Source organism: Carcharodon carcharias, chromosome 18, assembly GCF_017639515.1.
Source record: "Carcharodon carcharias isolate sCarCar2 chromosome 18, sCarCar2.pri, whole genome shotgun sequence".
Classification (NCBI taxonomy): domain Eukaryota; kingdom Metazoa; phylum Chordata; class Chondrichthyes; order Lamniformes; family Lamnidae; genus Carcharodon; species Carcharodon carcharias.
In genome coordinates, this window is record NC_054484.1 from 9,554,084 (window position 1) to 9,576,568 (window position 22,485).

The 22,485-nt window shown below is 47.4% G+C and overlaps 1 protein-coding gene across 9 annotated transcripts in view; it reads right to left on the minus strand.

Moving 5' to 3' along the window:
• robo2 (roundabout, axon guidance receptor, homolog 2 (Drosophila)) overlaps nucleotides 1-22,485 on the minus strand; it is a 637,222-nt gene that overhangs the window by 74,906 nt on the left and 539,831 nt on the right. For 5 of the 9 annotated variants that reach the window (XM_041211369.1, XM_041211368.1, XM_041211367.1 and 2 more), the window contains 3 exons: nucleotides 10,344-10,468; nucleotides 5,353-5,524; nucleotides 4,352-4,543 (listed from right to left, as the gene is read on the minus strand). In XM_041211369.1, coding sequence (XP_041067303.1) covers nucleotides 4,352-4,543; nucleotides 5,353-5,524; nucleotides 10,344-10,468 — 489 coding nt within the window. Of the gene's footprint in view, nucleotides 1-2,116; nucleotides 2,144-4,351; nucleotides 4,544-5,352; nucleotides 5,525-10,343; nucleotides 10,469-22,485 lie in introns of all 9 variants that reach the window. The other 4 variants (XM_041211365.1, XM_041211364.1, XM_041211371.1 and 1 more) reach the window with 1 other exon arrangement.

The following is a 22,485-nucleotide window of genomic DNA, read 5'->3' on the forward strand; positions in this document are numbered from 1 at the left end:
GTGTGTGTGTCTGTGTGTGAGACTTAATTGAATTAAAGGCAGCTGGTCTGAAGGCTTTGCTGTATCAGAAGATACGCTAGGTTTGAAATGTTAAGTAGGTAAACATGAGGGAAATTTTTAGAATGTAAGAGGTAAAGGGAATAATTACATTTTAAATAAACCAGATTGGCTTGAATTCAAAGAAGGAGTGATATGTTCCACCTAGCCGGAAGTTAAGAAAGAGTGTGTTTATTTTTCCCAAAGATTACTGGTAAAATTGGTACTATGACAGATTTTTATTACTAGAGAGGTAAAGTCCAAAGCCAAAGTGAAACAATGGGAATTTGTATTCGAAGGGGAACTGATGGATAAAGGAGAAAAGGCTATGTGTAAGGGCAGGCATTCTAAGATCAAAAACTAGTATGAAAAGCCTCCAGCATCTAAGCCTCAAGCTGCTGTCTACAAAGAACTGAAGTTAAGAAAACTCACTTTGAATTGGATTGTTTAGGGTATCGTGTTTCTTTGCCTGGGTCTTTTAAAATCTATGTGTCTTACTGTTGCCTTAACGAAAGTGTAACTGGGAGTTAGATTAACAAGGAGATTCAGAAGTTATCATAGTAGTCATTTGCAGATCTATGTGTGTACTTAAAATCATTTATTCTATTAATAAAGGTTTGATTTAGTTTTGTAAGAAACCTGTAAGACTCAGTGGTCTCATTACTACTAAATTCAAGGCACGCATCTCGAAATTTATACAGATTGCAAAATAGAGTGGCAGTTGTTTCGCATTTCCCTTTGGGATTTCAGCAGCTCAGCATTTACCATCAGCTGTGCCATAACAGCCATGAGCTTATTGAATGGCAAAGCAGGCTTGAAGGGCCGAGTGGCCTACTCCTGTTCCTAGTCCGTATGTTTGTGCATATTTTTATTGCCCCTTTTGTGAAGAAAGTGATTTCTAATTTCACTCACGACAAAGGCTTAGCTCTAATTTTATGGTTGTGCCTCCTTGTTCTGGAGACTACCAAAACATGGGTAGAATTTCCCTTCCCTTGAGATGTACCTGAAAGGGCAGATGGGGCCTTGATTTGACATCTCATCTGAAAGACGGCACCTGTCTTAGTATTTCCAGTACAGAAACAGCAGATCCATGTTGACATTCATGCTTCACCAAAGCCTCCTCCCACCCTTCATCATCTCATTCTATCAGTATATCCTTCCATTCTTTTCTCCCTCTACTGCTTATCCAGTTTTCCCTTAAATGTATCCGTACTATTCATCTCAATCGTGCCCTCTGGTGGTGCGTTCCACATTCTCACCACTCTCTGTGTAAAGGCGTTTCCCCCGAATTCCTCTTTGGACTTATCACCTCTGACAGTACAGCACTCCCTCAATCCTGCTTAAGGAGGAGAGCCAGGTTTGAGGGGCTGAATGGCCTCCAGCACCTCCCCCTCCCCCCGCCTCTCCTATAATGTCAGTCAATGATGTCTCAGGAGTTATGCCCCTCAATAATGCATTTACAAAGTGGCTGTTCAATAGGAAAAAACAGTTCAGAGCATTTCTCTTATTTCCCTGTTTTTACTGTTTCTTCATTCAGAATGGTTTCCCTTAGCACAGCCTTACTGCGGGTCTGGATTTGTCCTCTTGCACTGGTCCTCGATTTACAAGAAGCCCACTGATCCAGCCACTAGCCATCCCCTTCCACTCTCCCCACCTCACCACAAGAAACCAAACTCCGGTATGTCCTAAGCCTCCCCCACAAACACAGGCAGGGGCCACTGTTTTGTGGAGCGGTGGTGGGGGGGGGGGCGGGGGGAATGTTTCAAAAAAAACAACTCCCAAACTTAAAGCTCAACTTGGTTAAAAATTGAAAAGGAATCGTTGACATGCAAGAGGAGGAGGGAGTTTGCTGGGTGACGTAACAGTGTGGTCTCTCCTGCCCCGCCATCCTCCCCCAACTGGGTGACAGAGTGGCGCCACCCGCCCCCCCCCCCACCACCCCCCCCACCACCTCTACCCCCTCCCCGGGTGACGGGAGGAGTGCAGGAGGCGATGGTGACAGAAGCATGCGGGGAACGCAAGCCGTTTGTTATCTCATTCCGTTACGACGGCATGCAAGAGACAGACAAACGGACAGTACCTGCCGGGGTGAAGGTGAAAGACTGAACTGCAATAAAGAACAAAAAGAAGACAGAGAAAGATCGTGAGTCACAAACAAAAAGAAAAAGAAGCAACCAATCGCCAGGCACTGACTTCAGCAGGCACCCTGTTATTGGTGGCTGGTTTCCAGCAGTTGTCCAATCATTAGCAAGTCTCAGGAAAAAAGAAAACAAACAACCAATCAGAGGTGACAGTGAGGGTGTCTGCAATTTATAAAGTCCGAGTGAAAAGTAAGTTGGAAGATAGAGAAAGCGAGAGTAAGCACTGTCTGATAAATTCAGCGAGTGAGTGCGGTGGACCTCCCATTCTGGAAGTACCTGAGTGAAGATAGGTTGAATAACACAGGCCCCAGTCCAAAACTGGGACCCTTCTGCCTTATACGAGTTGGTACCACACTTAGTACTGCAGGCACTGAATTGAGCCATTCATTTTTGATATTTTCACCTCCAAAATTACAAAGCCAATTTAAAATGCCAAATCAGCAGAGGTTCTTGCCTACCGATGTCACACTGACTGGCAAATAAGGTCGTAATTGCTAAATCACAGCATATACATTCTAGGGCTTGAACCCCCGAAACTTGTCCCAGCCTGCAGCGTATATCAAGCACCCCAACACAGAGCGGCAGCTGGAGATCTGCTTTCCGACACAGGCAGCAGGAATTAAAGCCTGTCCACCATCTACAAGGCACAAATCAGGAGTTTGAAGGAATACTCCCCAACTTTCCTGGATCAGTGCAGCTCCAAGAACACTCAAAAAGCTCAACACTCAAAGGACAAAGCAGCGCAGCCCGCTTGATCAGCACCCCATCCACCACCTTAAACATGCACTCCCTCCAACATTGACGCACAGTAGCAGCAGGGTGTACCATCTACAACACACAATGCAGGAATTCATCAAGGCTCCTTCAACAGCACCTTCTAAACCCACAACCTCTACCACCCAGAAGGACAAGGGCAGCAGATAGATGGGAACACCACCACCTGGAAGTTCCCCTCCAAGCCACTCACCATCCTGACTTGGAAATATATCGCCGTTCCTTCACTGTCACTGAATCAAATCCTGGAACTCCCTCCCTTACAACACTCTCCTATTTTCCTTTATCAACTTTCTCATCTGCTGCCGCAACTTCTCTCCTTTGGACACTCACTTTCATTGGGTTACAGGTCCATAAATTCTGGCAGGACCCCTCAGAACCTCTGCCTGCCCAGAAGGACCTTTATCCCGTCTGAACCTCTGCCCCCACAATCCGCCGCCCCCATCCTTGAACCTTCACCAGGGGCCGCTCTTCATGTGGAAGCCAAGAGTTTGATAGCCCACTTTACCACAAGCTAGCAATCTGAACCTGTCCACAGATGACGTTGACACTCAGCATTTAGCAGCCCAACAATGATCGGGTGCAGGAATCGTGGCTGATTTCCCTCTCCCTCCCCCTGATCCTAGGGTTTCTCAAACCCGCTGTAACATTGTAATGGATGGCCCAACTATCACCTCAACACAGGCTGGGGATCAGACTATACAACAACATCAGGAACTCACTGATCTTCTAATCTGTGCTGTAAGTGGCTTAATATAGCACCCATCTACATGGAGTGATGTCACTTCTGTCGGCACAGTCTGGCAATACTTTTTTCTGTTCCTGAACCTTTGTTAAGCATTAAGGAAGATGCTGCTTGTATTGTGTAAAACTAGCTTAGAGAAAGACGTCTGCTTTCACAAGACAGAAAATTTATACACTTGCCACCTGCCTGGTTTATGCAAGCACAGAGATAAGAGATGGCTTGGCTCGCAATGAGAGAAAGAAACCTCACTTCCTCCTCCGTGATCAGGGTGGTAACCTGGTGCTGTCGCTCACCCTGTCCCATTGCAGAACCCGGCCAATTTTCACAGGGGCGAACCAATGGGATGAAAATCACGTAGCCTCTGCAGCAGTGGCGGGTATGTACTCTGAGGTGGTACTGGACACCAGGGAGCAGGCTGCCAATCACCACCGAGCGGATTGCAGCATCCACCGTCTTGTTGATGTGAAACCGGGTGGCACTGCCCAAGCACCAAATCAGACTTGCCAGAGCTTGGTGCATGGCTGCTCGCTCTCTCTCGCTTGACCATTTTGCGTTCCTGAAATTACCTTCCTCAGAAACAATGACCAAGCTTCCCCCAAGGCACCGGGAGCTGGCATTGCCCCAGCGGCTGCCCCCCCCCCGCCCCTCGGCTCACCTGCGTAGTTGCTGAGCCCCTTCCTCTTCTTCCTCCGCCAGTACAGCCAGATGCTGAAGCCCATCAGGATGACCCAGCAGGCTCCCCCGATGCCGGCGATGAAGGCTGGCTGCTTCACCACGTCCGTGATCTGCTCCGTGATGCTGTTGTTGCTCCCGGGCCCAGTCATGAAGATGTCGTCACCACGACCCCCTGCGGGAAGCACAGGCCCTGTCGTTTACCAAGCATTTTCCGTCGGGAATTTTTAAAATTGCAACTCTTTGGGAGGCGGTCTTTTACGCCCGCGAGATGCTGTGACACGCGTGTAGGGCAAATTAAAAAAACATGGCGGCTCACCAACAAATGACCAGAGTTGCTCCGCCGCAATGGCAAGGCCAGCATGAGCCTGGGGAATAACATCTGGGGGGGGAACAGGGCAGAAGGGATTGCTGCTGTTTGCTTATCTTCACACGCTTCCCTTTGAGAAGCGAGTGAAGGAGTGGAAGACTTTGCAGGCTGGTTAAGACCCTGATAAGCTTATATAACCCTGTACAGTGGGACAGTGTTACGAGATTCCAAAATCCATATGTTTTGATATCTATATATTTGATATAATAGAGGGAGCTACAACCCAAACCCATCGGATGTGAATATTACACTGGCAGCTGATAGCTGTCAATGGTGCAGCGATGAAAATTGGAGACAGGCAAGAGACCAGGATCGCAGGAGCAGAGGGTCTATTAGAGGGTTCATTGGAGGGTTGCAGAGCGAGATGAGGTTGCAGAGCTGGAGCTGGAGAAGGGGGCAAGGCCATGGACGATTTGAAAATAATAATTAGAATGTTAAAGTCAAGGCGTTGCTGGGCTCCGAGCCGATGAAAAGCGAGCGGGACCTGGTACCATACACGCGCAGACAGGCAGCAAGACTGTTAGATAAGCACAAGTTTACCCAGCTCTCAGCAAAAGGCACAAATCATGTACTGTAACCTGAACGGAAGGAGGGCTGGTTCGAACAGCGCTTACCGATGATTATGAGCTGTGGCTCACTCTTCACACCAACCCCGGCACCCGTGCTGGCGGCAACCTGGACTCGGTACTGGACACCAGGGAGCAGGCTGCCAATCACCACCGAGCGGATTGCAGCGTCCACCGTCTTGTTGATGTGAAACCGGGTGGCATTGCCCAAGCACCAAATCTGTGGACGAGCAGAGGAGGGAAAGGGAAAAGGGAAAACGTCACAAGGGAAACCAAGGCGATGAATTTCTCGGGTCGCTCCATGTCACGAGATCCTTGTACAAATCTGGACACGGGATTCCCCTAACTCATTTACCAGTGATTATGCCACCGGACGGGTAACCTGAGCCAACACTAGCAATTGTGTCCTAAGTTGAAATAAAAACAGAAAATGCTGGAAAAGCTCAGCAGGTCTGCCAGCATCTGTGGGGAGAGAAACAAATTAACCTTTCGAATCCATGTGACTCTGGAGCGCATCTCCCACAACACTCAACACAGGAGTGTGATGGAATACCTTAAATAACTTAAATAAACTTCTCCGTTCACCCACACATGTTTACCCCATGAGGGCAACAGACACAGTTTTGCTTTTGCTATGTGAAATTATTCTTGTAGAGTGAATATTCATCGGAAGTTGTGATAATATGACTGTCCGTTCAGTAACTTGAGGAGATGGAGGGGTGGGTGTTGGGTGGTGGGTGGCGGAGATGATAGTGAACAATTCAACTTGCCCTGGTTCCATGAATGATCGCTCTCGTTTCGACAATGCATTTACGTGTCATTGGGGCCGCTATTTGCCAAGCAGTGTGACCTACGCAGGTGTTGGGTCACCTCAATTGCATATGCAAGAGTCCAAAGACCTGCTTTAGGTGGCCACTCAGGATGCCTTTGTCATATGGTGCCATCAATAATAGGGATGTATATCTGAGCACGGGAACTTGCACCCAAAATTGACCCTTATTCCCCAAGTTTACCATCGAAAAATGGGTGCCATGAGGGTTGATGGCTCTTTCACTACGCTTGGTGCAGTTGCACTGATGTTCTTTGTCAGTCCTCATTAATCCCCAATTAGTTGTTTAGTTCAAAAACAAATCATGCACACTGTGGTTTAGGCACTTATTTTTATCTGCTTGCCATCTGATTGCAGGCCAGAACATGCTCAGTCTGCTCCATAACAATAAAAGCTCTCCGAATATGCCACAATTTGTCGACTTCATTCAGTGACATCACATGAGTTAATAGAAAAAAAGTGTATCTAAACCCGTGCTGTACCTGTCCTGGGAGTGTTTGATGGGGACAGTGTAGAGGGAGATTTACTCTGTATCTAACCCCGTGCTGTACCTGTCCTGGGAGTGTTTGATGGGGACAGTGTAGAGGGAGATTTACTCTGTATCTAACCCCGTGCTGTACCTGTCCTGTGAGTGTTTGATGGGGACAGTGTAGAGGGAGCTTTACTCTGTATCTAACCCCGTGCTGTATCTGTCCTGGGAGTGTTTGATGGGGACAGTGTAGAGGGAGTTTTACTCTGTATCTAACCCCGTGCTGTACCTGTCCTGGGAATGTTTGATGGCGACAGTGTGTGAGAGCTTTACTCTGTATCTAACCCCGTGCTGTACCTGTCCTGGGAGTGTTTGATGGGGACAGTGTAGAGGGAGATTTACTCTGTATTTAACCCCATGCTGTACCTGTCCTGGGAGTGTTTAATGGGGACGGTGTAGAGGGAGCTTTACTCTGTATCTAACCCCATGCTGTACCTGCCCTGGGAGTGTTTGATGGGGACAGTGTAGAGGGAGCTTTACTCTGTATCTAACCCCGTGCTGTACCTGTCCTGGGAGTGTTTGATGGGGACAGTGTAGAGGGAGCTTTACTCTGTATCTAACCCCGTGCTGTACCTGTCCTGGGAGTGTTTGATGGGGACAGTGTAGAGGGAGATTTACTCTGTATCTAACCCCAAACTGTACCTGTCCTGGGAGTGTTTGATGGGGACAGTGTAGAGGGAGCTTTACTCTGAATCTAACCCCGTGCTGTACCTGTCCTGAGAGTGTTTGATGGGGACAGTGTAGAGGGAGCGTTACTCTGTATCTAACCCCATGCTGTACCTGTCCTGGGAGTGTTTGATGGGGACAGTGTAGAGGGAGCTTTACTCTGAATCTAACCCCGTGCTGTACCTGTCCTGAGAGTGTTTGATGGGGACAGTGTAGAGGGAGCGTTACTCTGTATCTAACCCCGTGCTGTACCTGTCCTGGGAGTGTTTGATGGGGACAGTGTAGAGGGAGCTTTACTCTGTATCTAACCCTGTACCTGTCCTGGGAGTGTTTGATGAGGACAGTGTAGAGGGAGATTTACTCTGTATCTAACCCCGTGCTGTACCTGTCCTGGGAGTGTTTGATGGGGACAGTGTAGAGGGAGCTTTACTCTGTATCTAACCCTGTGCTGTACCTGTCCTGGGAGTGTTTGATGGGGACAGTGTAGAGAGAGCTTTACTCTGTATCTAACCCCGTGCTGCACCTGTCTTGGGAGTGTTTGAAAACGAGAGTGTTCAATTCCCCAGCACTAACTTTCCTCACTTAGATAAGCACAATAAAATGACAAACAGCAAGCGCAAAGAAAAACAGTTGTTTCAGCATCTTGTGGGCGAGAAAGGCTGAGGATTTGCTTAATTGGCCATTACATGGATTTTGAGCACTGCTGCTGATTAATGGAGTGATCAACCCTGGCTCCTTTAAAGAATGAGACAGGGTGTATTAATCTGAATCCTACAAAATGCGACTGAAATAGAAAATACTCTGATGGCTGAAACAATCCAGTACATTCTAAACCATCACAATTGCATGGTGTGCATTTCTTTTTAATTCATTCGTGGGAAGTGGGTGCCTAAGCTGAGTTATTGCCCATTCCTAATGGCACTTGAGAAGGCAGTAATGAGCTACCTTCTTGAACCGCTGCAGTCCACGTGGTGTAGGTACACCCACAGTGCTGTTAGGGAGGGAGTGCCAGGATTTTAACCCAGTGACAGTGAAGGAAGGAAGGGTGTGTGGCTTGGAGGGGAACTTCTAGTTAGTGGTGTTCTCATCTATCTGCTGCCCTTGTCCTTCTAGGTGATGGAGGTCGTGGGTTTGGAATGTGCTAAGGAGCCTTTGGTGAGTTTCTGCAGTGCATCTTGTAGATGGTACACACACTGCTGCTACTGTGCATCGATGATGGAGGGAGTGAATGTTGAAGGTGGTGGATGTGGTGCCAATTAAGCAGGCTGCTTTGTTCTGGATGGTAACTAATTTCTTGAGTGTTGTTGGAGCTGCACTCATCCAGGCAAATGGAGAGTATTTCATCACACTCCTGATTTGTGCCTTGTAGATGGTGGACAGGCTTTGGGGAGACAGGAGGTGAGTTACTTGTCACACGATTCCTAGCCTCTGACCTGCTCTTGTAGCCACAGTATTTATATGGCTAGTCCAGTTCAGTTTCTGGTCAATAGCAAGCCCAGGATGTTGATAGTGGGGGATTCAGTGATGTTAATGCCATTGAATGTCAACAGGCGATGGTTAGATTCTCTCTTGTTGGAGTTGGACATTTTCTAGCAATTCTGTGGTGTCAATGTTGCCACTTGTCAGCTTAAGTCTGAATGATTGTCCAGATCTTCATGCATGCAGACACAGGCTGCTTCAGTATCTGAGGAGCCATGAATAGTACTGAACACCATGCAATCATCAGCAAACATCCCCACTTCTAACCTTATGATGAAGCAGCTGAAGCTGGTTCGATCTAGGACACTACCCTGAGGAACTCCTGTAGCCATGCTCTGGGACTGAGATGATTGACCTTCAACAATCATAACCATCTTCCTGTATGCTAGATATGACTCCAATCAGTGGAGTTTTTAATTACTTAACTCACATTGACTTCATTTTACTAGGGTCCCTTGATGCTACACTTGGTCAAGTGCTTCCTTAATGACAAGGGCTGTCTCACACTCTTTTGTCCATATTTTACCGAGGCTGTAATGAGGTCTGGAGCCGTGTGTCCCTGGAAGAGTCCTAACTGAGCTTCAGTGCACATGATATTGCTGAGTCAGTGCTGCTTGGTAGCACTGTGGGTGGCACCTTCCAGCACTTCTCAGATGATTGAGAGAAGACTGATGGGGCCTAGTGGGCTGGATTGGATTGGTCCTGCATTTTTGTGGACAGGACATACCCAGGCAATTCTGCCCATTACTGGATAGATATCACTATGAACGCCACCTACCCACTGTACATTACATCAGACTCCACATTGTTAGATAATCCAGCCTACACACTCTACAGTACAGGTTAAGTTCACTTCAAGCATCCCATACATCAGGTTTGCTCCACAATCTGTGGTCACGTTGCTGGTGTTAGCTAGAGCAGGCAATGGACCATTGACTCAGTGCCACCCTCATTCGTGAAGACGAAGGCGGGGGTTGGGGACATATCCTGATCCTCTTTTTAATTACTACCTGCTGATACTTGTTGTGAACTTTGGGAAGGTGTTATAGGTTGACTGTGATGCCCTCCACAGTTGGTAGCTTCCCATATCACTCACCATCTAATCTCAAGAACCTGTGCTGGAGGCAAGGTTGGAGAGTTGTAGGCATTCATTTTTTTATTCTTTCATGGGATGTGGGCATCACTGGCTGGGCCAGCATTTATTGCCCATCCCTAATTACCCTTGAGAAAGTGGTGGTGAGACTCCTTCTTGAACCGCTGCAGTCTCTGTGGCATAGGTAACACCCACAGTGCTGTTAGGGAGGGAGTTCCAGGATTTTGGCCCAGCGACAGTGAAGGAACAGATTAACACTTCAGTTTTCAGTGGGGGGGGGGGGGGGGGGCAAAAGAGGGAAAACTTCTTGGAGGAAGGTGAGAAGAACATTGCATCTACAGTGCGCTACTCGAGCCAGGGTCAGCTGGCCTGCGGCCTATTCCCCCCACTATCCCCACACCCCCCCCACTGTGCAGGCTCTCTCCCTCAGGGTGGTAGCTTACCTTGTACTCCTGGATGATGCCATTTTGCTGCTCCAGAGGTGGAGGGTCCCAGGAGACACTAATACTGGTGCTGTTGTGGTTCCCAACCATCATCACAGTCACAGACTGTGGGGGAGCACTGGGAGCTGCATGGCAATAGACAGCAGAAACAGAAGGAAACCATTAATGCAACTAGCAGACTGTACATTGGCTGAAGCAGAGAGATTTCGGAACACCATATTCACCAGCTCCACCCCACCCCCGACCCCCCCAACCCCCCAGCCCTCTAGATAATTGATACATATGGGCTATTTCATAAAATGGCTCCCCCAGAGGTATTTAAAAGCCATTTCACAAGTGAGATGCTTTGCACCTGCTTCAGCTCATCTGCCGCTAAAACGATCATCCGTGTCTTTGTCACCTCCGGCCTCAACTATCCCCCAATCCTCCGCAGTCCGGCCCTCCCACCTTACGCCCTCTATAAACTTGAGCACATCCTAAACTCTGCTGTCTGCATCTTAACTTGCACAAAGCTGCGTATACCCATCACCCCCACCCCCGTGCTCGCTGGTCAACATTGGCTCCCATTCCAGCAATGTCTCGGCTTTCAAATTCTCGTCCTAAACGTAGCAAAATGTCCCCGGGGGTCTCACGGCAGCGATTTTTTAAAAAAAAAGGATTTGACACCAGGTCACGTCAGGCGATAATTAGGACAGGTGACCGAAAGCTTGGTCAAAAAGCTAAGCTGTAAGAAGACGATGGCAAAGCGGTGATGTCACCAGACGAGGGGCCCAGACTAATGCCCTGGGGACATGGGTTCAAATATTCAAATTTCATCTCAGCAACCAAATTCAATGAATACAATAAGGAATTGGAAGCGTGTCTTGGTATTGGTGACCATGGCAACTATCATTGATTGTCGCAAAATCCCACCTGGCTCACTAACACCCTTTAGGAAAGGAAATCCCTCCCTGGTCTGGCCTACCTGTGACTCCAGACCCACAGCAATGAGGTTGACTCTCAATTGCCCTCTGAAATGGCCCAGCAAGCCACTCAGTTCAAGGGCAATTAGGGTTGGGCAACAAATACTGGCCTTGCCAGTGATGCCCGCTTCCCATGAAAGAATACATTGAAAAGGAGAAGGAGATAGGGGTGCAGAGAGGCTTAGGGAGGGAATTCTGGAGCTTGGGGCCTGGGTTGCAAGGATGAAAATGCAGGATGCACCAAAGGAACAGAGAGATTTCGGAGGGCCGTGGGACTGAAGGAGGTGACAGAGGTAGGGAGAGGTGAGGTTGCGGAGAGATGTGAACAGGGGAAAAGAGAATTTTAAAATTGAGGCATTGCTGGACCGGCTGCCAATGGAGGTCCAGACAGAACAGGGAGTAATGGGTGAATGGGGCTTGGGTCAGGCTAAAAGCAGGACACAATGCACCCAGTGGTCTAAGGGTCTCACCAACACTCAATGGCGCATGAAGAATGGGAGAAGTAGTAATAAATGGCCAATGGCAAAGAAACTCCATGCCAGGAGAAAGCAGGCTGGGCTCCTATCGAGAGAAGGGGCAAGAAAACCTGGGGGAAACGGAGGGTTGGGGCAGAGGGAATGGGTGGTTGCGGGGAGGCTGGGGAGGGGGATAGGAGGGAGGGGTAAAATAGAAAAAGATTCCACACAGAGGGATGATATTGTGCTCCCGGCAGAACCCGCCCGGTGAGAGCCATCCTATTTCCAGCAGAGAGGGAAAAATTCACTGCTATTCAGCCAAGTGATGATGCGCTGCATATTTTGCAGGATCCTTTTCAAAATGCTGCGCAGCCTCCTTCACTGTGACCTCTGTCTGCAGCCATGCTGGCTGGAAACCGGCAATCATAAATCCCCCGACATTTTTATTAGAAAATAGCAAATGCGTTGGGTTCCTTCACTCCGTTTCTGTGAGGGTTCACTGATGAATTTGTCTGCATGCTTTAAGAAGACTCGTAGGTGTCCTTACATGAGGTGCAGAGAAAGGGGAGGGGGAGGGGAAGGGGGTAGATAGAGGGTTAAATTGCGGCAACAGTGCTTAATGTCCTAATGAACAATAACATTTGGTACAGGTTTCATTCCATGCACTGTGCTGTAAAGTACTCTTAATGGGATTCTGTGGAAAGCATCAATAAAAGAGCGGATTGATTGCTGGCAGACTGAGTTTCAAGGGTGTTGAACAGGGTCACTGTGTTTTGTAATGGGGGAGGGGGAGAAATGAAATTACTTGATTCTACAGGAGTTGAGTGCTTTTTTTTTGAGTTTGGGGCCATTGTGCTGTACTTATTACCAACTCTATATTTTATTTTGTTTTTCAAATTGAATGTAGATCACCTCGTTAGGTGACACAGCAAATAGCACGGGGGGGTTGAAGAGAATGTTGCAAAGAGATGCTGATAGATTGAATGAGAGGGAAAATTCTGTGGCAGATGGAGTTCAACATGGGAAAGGGTGAGATCATTCACTTTGGAGGTAAAAAAAAGGATAGTCCAGAACATTCTAAATGGTCAGCAGTGAAGGGCTGCGGAGGAGCAGAAAGATTTAGGAGCTGAAGTGCTGAACAGGAATCTCTAAAAGCTATTGGGCAAGTACAAAAAATAATTTCAAAGGCAAATTTGCTTTTTTCTCAAGGGGGCTGGATTACAAAGGGATGGAAGTTATTCTAGGGTGATGGAGCTCTGGGTAGATCAGTTCTAGGCACCCCCCCATCATAGCAAGGGTGTATTAGTCTTGGGGGGGGCCAATTCACCAGAATGATACTGGGACTGAAAGGGTCATATTCTGAGGACAGGTTGCAAAGCTTAGTCTTGAATTCCCTCGAGTACAGAAGATTAAGGGGTGCTCTAATCGAGATGTTTAAGATGATGAATGGATTTGATAGAATAGATAATAGAGAAACTATTTCTCTTGGGAAAGGGGTGTGGGGGGTGGGGTTGGTGGCAGAGGCAGGGATAGGGGGGAGACCAGAGCATGGGGGGGGCGGGGTTGGGGCATAACCTTAAAATTAGAGCCAAGCCATTCAGAGGTGATGTCAGGAAACACTTCTTCAAACAAAGAGTACTGGAAATTTAGATCTCTCTCCTCCAGAAAGCTGTTGGGGGATGGTGGTGGTGGTGGTGGTGGTGGTGGTGGGTGGTGGTGGTGGTGATGGGGTGGGCGGTGGTGGTGATGGGGTGGGCGGTGGTGGTGGTGGTGGTGGTGGGGTGGGCGGTGGTGGTGATGGGGTGGGCGGTGGTGGTGGTGGTGGTGGGGTGGGTGGTGGTGGTGGTGGTGGTGGTGGGGTTGGCGGTGGTGGTGATGGGGTGGGCGGTGGTGGTGGTGGTGGTGGTGGGGTGGGTGGTGGTGGTGGTGGGGTGGGCGGTGGTGGTGGTGGTGGTGGTGGTGGTGGGGTGGGCGGTGGTGGTGATGGGGTGGGCGGTGGTGATGGTGGTGGTGGTGGGGTGGGTGGTGGTGGTGGTGGGGTGGGCGGTGGTGGTGGTGGTGGTGGTGGGGTGGGTGGTGGTGGTGGTGGGGTGGGCGGTGGTGGTGGTGGGGTGGTGGTGGGGTGGGCGGTGGTGGTGGTGGGTTGGGCGGTGGTGGTGGTGGGGTGGTGGTGGGGTGGGCGGTGGTGGTGATGGGGTGGGCGGTGGTGGTGGTGGTGGTGGTGGTGGTGGGGTGGGCGGTGGTGGTGATGGGGTGGGCGGTGGTGGTGGTGGTGGTGGTGGGGTGGGCGGTGGTGGTGGTGGTGGTGGTGGGGTGGGCAGTGGGGAGACTGAGCCAATTGGAAATTTCAAAACTGATTGATAAATTTTTGCTAGGTAAAGGTATTAAGGGATATGGAATCAAGATAGGTAAATGCAGTTAAGATACAGATCAGCCATGATCTAATTAAATAGTGGAACAGGATCAAGGGAATTAATGGTCTCCTCCCGTCTCTCTTCTCCAGTGGTGTGCAGTGTCAGACGCAATGTTTGATTAAATGAGGCGATAAGGTCAATCAGGGAGCGGTGGTGAGATGTTAACTAATTTGGGTTCCAAATCCTGTAGAATGCAGGAGGAAAGGAAGCTGGAGGAGGGTAAGAGATGGATGGGGAGATTGACGTAGGGTAGGAGATAGTGAAATGAATCTTGACTTCAACATACTGAAGATTCGGAGGGGGTGGGGGTGGAAAAATGTGCAGAGCAGGGGGTTGGGGGAAATGATGATGACATGATTCCAAATCTAGTAACTGTAGAGTGACAGCAGTCTTCAAAGTGTTTTCACCACAGTCAAAATCAAGAGATGAAGTATTGGGAATATTATGACCGCTGATACCCCTCTGTTCAGAGTGGTGAATGCACCTTGACAACTAACCCAAGTGGCTAAAAACAAAATATTGCGGATGCTGGAAATCTGAAACAAAAACAGAAAACGCTGGGAAAACTCAGCCGGTCTGGCAGCCTCTGTGGAGAGAGAAACAGGTTTAACTTTAAGTCCGTATGACCTTTCTTGAGAGCGGCCCAAGTGACTATTTCTCATGCCCATTGGGATAGGCCTAATCTGTACCTAGCTTTGCTAATTGTCTCCCCTTCTCTTTCGAAGGTGATGGGGGTTGGTAGCTCATGCTACCGACATGGAAAACACAGGAACAGGATGAGGTCAGCAGCCCTTCGAACCTGCTCCACCATTCACTCAGTACATGGTGAATCTGTAGCTTAACTCCAACTGCCCGACTTGGTTCTGCAATCCTTAAGACCCTTAGCTAACAAAAAGTTATCAACCTCAATCTTCAAAGCTCCAACTGTCTCCCAGTCTCGACAGCCTTTCCACAATCGACAGCACAGAAACAGGCCATTCGGCCCAGCAGGCCTTTGTGCTCCACATGAGACTTCTGTGGGCAAAACCTGCTATTCTTTTCTTCATCATATGTATACCTACCTTCCCCTTAAATATATCTAAACTGTTCACCTCAACAACTCCCTGTGTCAGTGAGTTCCACATTCACCACTCTCTGGGTAAAAAATGGTCTCTTGAATTTCCCAGTTAGTCAGATTTATGGTCACCAGTTTTGACCTAGCCCACATCTTCTCTACATCTACCCTATCGAACCCCTTCATAATTTTAAAGGCTCCGACTTATTTGTTTTTGGTGACGTTTGTTGAGGGAGGAGTGGGACGGAAAACCCCTTTCTTTTATTCACTCTCAGGATGTATCATTTATCGCCCATCCCTAGTTGGCCCTCAGGTGGCTGGTGAGGCCATTCCAGTGGACAGTTAAAAGCCAATCACGTCGGTGTGGGTTTGCAGTCACACATTGTCCCTCTTCACTCAGTCTGGGCCTGAGTTCCAGATCTCCACTCACCCGTGTGTGACAAAGTGCTCCTGATTTTGCTGGTATATGGCCACTCAACCTAATTTAAAACTGTTCCAAATTCTCGCTCGTGATGAGTTCAGCACAGAGCAGGGGTTGAACCTAGGGCCTTCCCAATCTCTAACACTGTGTTATATAAAATTTGTGTAGAACTCTGATTAGACCACACTGGATGCAAGAGATGTTGGCATTACTAGGCTGGTAATCCAGAGACCTAGGCTAATTCTCTGGGAACACAGGCTCAAATCCCACCACGGCAGTGGGTATAACAAATTCAATTATTTAACCTGGAATATAAAGCTAGCCTCAGTAATAGAAACATAGATAATAGGAGCAGGAGTAGATCATTCAGCTCTTAGAGTCTACTCCGCCATTCAGTACGATCATGGCTGATCCTCTATCTCAACGTCATACTCCTGTTCTCTCCCCATATCCCTTGACACCTTTAGAGTGTAGAAATCTATCCATTTCCTTCTTAAATATATTCAGTGACTTGGCCCCCAGAGCCTTCTGTCACAGAGAATTCCACAGGTTCACCACCCACTGAGTGAAGAAATGGTGACCATAAAATAATCATTGATTGTCGTAAAAACCCATCTGGTTCACTAATGTCCTTCGGGGAAGGAAATCTGCTGTCCTTACCTGGTCTGGCCTACATGTGACTCCAGACCCACAGCAATGTGGTTGACTCTTAGTTGCCCTCTGAAATGGCCTAGCAAGACGCTCAGTTCAAGTGCAATTAGGGATCGGCAACAAATGAAATTTTTTTTTTTTAAGATCTATGTGCTGTTCTGGTCTCTATCATTATAGAAATGATATAGAGGCACTGGAGAAGGTGCAAAATAATTACAAGGACCAGAACTGAGAAGTTTTAATGATCAGGAAAGATTGAACAAGCTGAGGCTCTTTTCTCTTGTAAAGTAGCTGAGAGCTGACCTGTCTTTAGGATTATGATGAGGTTTGATAGGTTAGACATAGAGAAAAGGTTTACACTTGTGTGAAGCCCAGAACTAGGAGCCATAAATGAAAGATAGGCATTAATAATTCCAATGCGAGTATCAAGAGGAACATCTCTACTGAAGGTGTGGATAGAATATGGAACTTGCTACCATATGGAGTAATTGAGATAAATAGTATAAATGTATTTAAAGGGAAGCTAGATAGACATAAGGGAGAAAGGGTGTGGTGACAGGGTGAGATGAAATAGGGTGGGAGGAGACTCGTTTGCAGCACCGACACTAGCATGGACCAGTTGGGCCGAGTGACCAGTTTCCATATTGTAAAATCCAAGTGATGTGTAATACAGTCAAGGTTGTGCTAGTGACCGCACTCACATGAAGACACATTGAGAAAAAGTAACTTGGTTTCGGTCGTGAAGCTGTTTTCTCATTTCGTTCACTGCTCATGTGAAGAACGAAAAAGTCATGGCTGAACCCTGACAGGTCAATTATTCCACCTCTCAGCTCCTTCCCAGGGACAAGCCGTGAGAACAAAAGTTGTCATGGCCCACATGAGCGCAGCCACATAGAAAGTCCATTTGTTATTTTCCAGGCAAGGCCAAAGGGCTGGAGATAAACATATTGCTGAAATGTGATAAATTGTTTGCTGTACAAAGGAAAGTAATGGAACCGAAAGTACGGATATACATACAGAAAACTGTGGTCCGACAGAGGAGCGTGGAGAGATGGTGGCTGGTGGGGGGTGGTGTGGAGGTGGGAGGAGAGGAAGTAGCAAGGGAGAAAAAGAGAAAAAAATAAAGAAGACAAGGCTAGAGGCAGAGAGGGAAGCAAGCACTGAAAGATGATGGGGATAAGAGAGGGGCTGTGAAAAAGGATATGTGGAAAAGAGAGGAAAGAGGGACAGTGAATGAAGGAGAGCCAGAGAAAGGGAAGGAGAGACATGGAAAGAGAAGAGAGAGAGGGAGAGATAGAGAGAGATGGAGAGGGGTAGAGAGATACAGGGAGACAGAGACAGATAGAGAGAGACAAAGAGGGAAGGTGAGATTGAAAGACGGAGAGGGAAGGAGAGACAGGGAGAAGAAGAGGTACAGAGAAAAGGAGAGATCCGGAGAGAGAGGGAGGGGTAGAGGGAGACAGTGAGAGAAGGAGAGATATAGAGAGAGAGACAGCAAGAGGAGGAGAGATACAGAGAGATATAGAGAGAGGAGAGACAGAGCGAGAAGGAGAGATACAAAAAGACAGAGAGGGAAGGAGAGACAGGGAGAAGGAGAGGTACAGAGAAAAGGAGAGATCCGGAGAGAGAGGGAGGGGTAGAGGGAGACAGTGAGAGAAGGAGAGATATAGAGAGAGAGACAGCAAGAGGAGGAGAGATACAGAGAGATATAGAGAGAGGAGAGACAGAGCGAGAAGGAGAGATACAGAAAGACGGAGAAGGAAGGAGAGATACAGAGAGATGGAGAAGGAAGGAGAGATACAAAAAAGAAATATAAGAGAAAAGAATGTGTGAGGAAGAGAGATAGAGAAGCAACTGAAAGAATTGAGAGATGAAATGAGGAGAAGGTGATAGAGAAAGAGAACTCGAGAGACACAATAATTGAGTGCAAACTGCATAACTCACTTTCGTGTAAGGGTTGAGGCCAGGTCAATTATTGACAGAGCCATTTTTTAAACACTCTCTGCAGTAAATGGTGTTGCTGTGGAGGTGAACTCGGAAGGTTAGGCAAATGTGCATCATGCTTTGTCCAGATTAAAATACAGAAGATGGAAAGGCGGACTCTGGGCTCTCAGATGGAAAACAGAAAAGTGCACAGCGCACTATCGAATGATTTCTCTTCAGGTTGTGTTCCCAAAGGCTGAATGAGTAAGCTGGCACTCACTATACCCTCACCTAGAGGTACACGCTATAACTGCCTTCAGCAGTTATACAATATCCCCCTCACTGCCTAGTACAGTTTACCAGTCACTAGTGGATATGCCTTGTTACTTATTATCATGGATATACCCTATATGTGCCATCGGTTGGTACACGTTGTATCAGTCAACAGCCTCCATATACACTGTAATGTAAGAAAGAGGTCATTGGCATGTATAATGTGTACCAACTGATGAGAACCATTTAGCATACCCACTGGTGAAAGGGGCAGGGTACACTCGCTGGGGGCAGATACTCTATGTACCAGCTCGAAACGGAGAATAGCTTTCTGTCGCACGCCCAAGGATTTCCAAAGAAGTAAAGCTTGTGGGCCATGTCTCCCCATTGCTTCATGAAGTAACATCTTTGATGCTATCCCTTTCAAACTTGCTCAAACTCTTCACTTTGTGCGTTAGATCATTCTTAGCTCTCTCAATCAGAAGCTCTTCCATCATGTGGGTCCGGGGGAGGGGAGGGGTGGGAGGGATGCAGGGGAGGAATGAGGTTGGGGGTTGTGGGATGTGTCCAGTCATGATGCTCTAACCATTGTGTCCTTTAGGGAAGGAAATCTGCCATCCTTATCTGGTCTGGCCTACATGTGACTCCAGGCCCACAGCAATGTGGCAGACTCTTAAATTCCCTCTGAAACATCATAGCAAGCCACTTAGCTTTATAAAAACCACTACAGAGTTTTAAAAAAGGGGTGAAACCGGACAGACCACCCGGCATTGACCTAGGCACCGGAAATGACAACAGCAAACCCAGCCCTGTCGACGCTGCAAAGTCCTCCTGACTAACATCTGGGGGCTAGTGCCAAAATTGGAGGCTACAGAAATATCCCCATCCTCAATGATGGAGAAGCCCAGCACATTAGATAAGGCTGAAGCACTGGCTACAATCTTCAGCCAGAAGTGCCGAGTGGATGATCCATCTCGGTCTGCTCCGGAGGTTCCCAGCATCACAGATGCCAGTCTTCAGCCAATTCGATTCACTCCACGTGATATCAAGAAATAACTGAAGGCACTGGATACTGCAAAGTCTATGGGCTCTGACAATATTCCAGCAATCATACTGAGGACTTGTGCTCCAGAACTTGCTGCACCCCTAGCCAAGCTGTTCCAGTACAGCTACAACACTGGCATCTACCCGACTATGTGGAAAATTGCCCAGGTATGTCCTGTACACAAAAAGCAGAATAAATATGCTGAGCGTTATGGAGCTTTGTGCAAGATTTTTGCAAAGTCTCTGTGTGTTCCAGCACATATAGAGACACCACAAATATATCCTAGGAATGGTTTATAGTACATTTGTGCACAGTGGGACTTGCGCTCTGAAATATTCAGTCACCAGAAAGTTTTTGCTTCTTTTTAACTGTCAGTCTTGTTCTTGTCAAGGTGAAGTATGTTAGTGCTGGACAATGCATCCCCTTTTATTTCAGTCTGTGTGAGAATCAAACATTTCCAGGCCAAAAAACAGCACAGGTTTGATACACAGTTAACCATTCTCTGCACTGTCCCATTAAACATACCTGGGTCAGGGACACGACGGGTTACATACATAGTAAAGCTCTCTCCCATTAATCACTTCCAGGACAGGTACAGCACGGGGTTAGATACAGAGTAAAGCTCCCTCTACACTGTCTCCATCAAACACTCCCAGGACAGGTACAGCACGGGGTTAGATACAGAGTAAAGCTCCCTCTACACTGTCCCTCTCAAACACTCACAGGGCAGTTTTGGCATGGGTTAGATACAGAGTAAAATGTTCTAATGTGTTTGGAAGAGAGTGGAGGAAAAACTAGTTGAAACAAGTGAAAAGAACGAATGTGGAGCTATGGCGTGATTTCATTCAGCACACTGATATTAGGCAGAATGATCTCTGTACCATGTCCGTTGATCCTTCCACTGCCGTTGCGCTGAAAGGCTGTCAGACAAGGTCATAGCTAGGTGGAAACTTGATTTGGATTGACATTACGTAAGCCAACACCCTTGTGTTCAGCTCTCTACATTGACACCAAAGCTTTTGGACTCCCTTTATCCACTTCCCCAGCATACTTGGTCAGACTGAACCACACCATTCACAACCTTGGTGTCACCTTCATCCCTGAGCTGAAAGTTCAGCAACCAACTCCCCCCAATCACCCTACCCCCCCCCCTCCCCACTGCCCTGCCACACCCGGAACATTGCACACCTCCATTCTTCCCTCAGTGCCTCCAGTGCTGAAACTCACATTCATGCCTTTAATACCTCTAGACTTTACACCAATAATCTCCCTGCTGGGCACTTAGTTTCTATAAACACCATTGACTAAACTCAGCTGTTTCACACTAAGTCCCACTCATCCATTATCATGTCTTCAATAACCTTCATTGCTCCCCCAACAAAGCTTACAGTTTAAAACCCTTGTCCTCGTCTACTTGCCGCTGTCCCACACTAGCCCTTCAACCCTACTCACATACCATCTCCCTGAAGCTTGCCTTGTGTCCGACTATCATCAAATTCAGGGCCATCAAGTAATTCAACACTTCCCTTTGGAGCTACCTCGCTAAACCTCCTGCTTTTCCAACTCTTCTTACACCTTCAGAATCTTCTTCAAAACCCAATTATCCAACCAAGCTTTCGGCTGATCCTCCTAACCTCTCATTCTGGCTCAGTACCCGTTTCCATTCCCTAGCTCCATCTGGCAAGTATTTTGGAACATTTTTTTGCTATATATATATATATATATGTTTAGAACTCTTTGCAGATGAAAAAGAGAGGACCATGGAGACATCTTTGGGGGGCTGTGGAGGTGATCTGAGGGAGCAGGAAGTGAAAGCATTGCTGGACACATTAGGGCAGGTCAGAATGAAATCATGCGGGATAGATCCACAGAGTTGATCGGTGGAGCAGATGAGGCCATTGGTGGTATTGAACCCCCCTGCTGAGATGTCATTGAGGACCAGCAGGAACATCATCATGGAGAAGAGCCATTCATCACTTTTGCCAAGAGGGTGCAGGCTTGTTGAGGGGGAGATGGGCAGGGAGTTAGGAGGCAAAGGAGGACCTTAGAAAGGAAAGGGAGCTTAGAGGGCACTTTGTTTAGGGAAGGGCTGTGGTTATACTATTAGAGTAATAATCTAGAGGCCTGGTTTAATAATCCGGTTCAAATCCCCAACACAGGCCTCATCCACAGCCTCCTCATTATTTTGAAGAATTTGCAGGATTTTCACATTAGTTGCCGATCGAACTCAGTGCGGAAAGGTGGAGTTTATAATTAATAGTGTTAAGTACCCTTTTAATGATAAAATAGCTCGTATATTGCTGAAAAGAGAGACATTCTGCCAAAGCTTTTCGACTTGCCCTCGCCAGGACAAATGCTTGAATGCTAAATTTCAAACAATCGCAACAATGACATTTGAAGTTTGGCATTCTTACTTTGGCCTAATGAGTGCAAAAACAAAAACCTCCATCAACATGTCTTTCTTTTCATCCATAATTCAAGTTCCTCACTATTAAGTGACAGTTTGATTTGATAACAGTTAATGCAATGCCAGTCAACCATTCTGACCCAGGGAGAAACTAATTTAAACAGCGGAATCTCATCCCTATACAGAGTCAATTGTTGTCAGAGATTTTAAAATTTGAAATCCCGTCTTTCTTTCTCTCTCTTTATTTCTCTTTCTGCATTTGATTTGGCTCTAATCCAAACACTAGGCTCTATTTCTAGAGGAACAGAATTGAAAAGTAGGGAAGTTATGCTAAATCTGTGAGAAACCTTAGCTAGACCTGTACTTGAGTACTGTGTGCAGTTTTAGTCACCATATTCTAAAAAGGATATAGAAGCACTGGAGAGGGTGCAGAGAAGATTTGCAAGGACGATATCAGAAATGTGTGGGTGTAGCTATCAGGAAAAGGGTGACAGGCTGGCTCTCTTTGCTCTTGGAAAAAGAAGGCTGAGAGGTGAC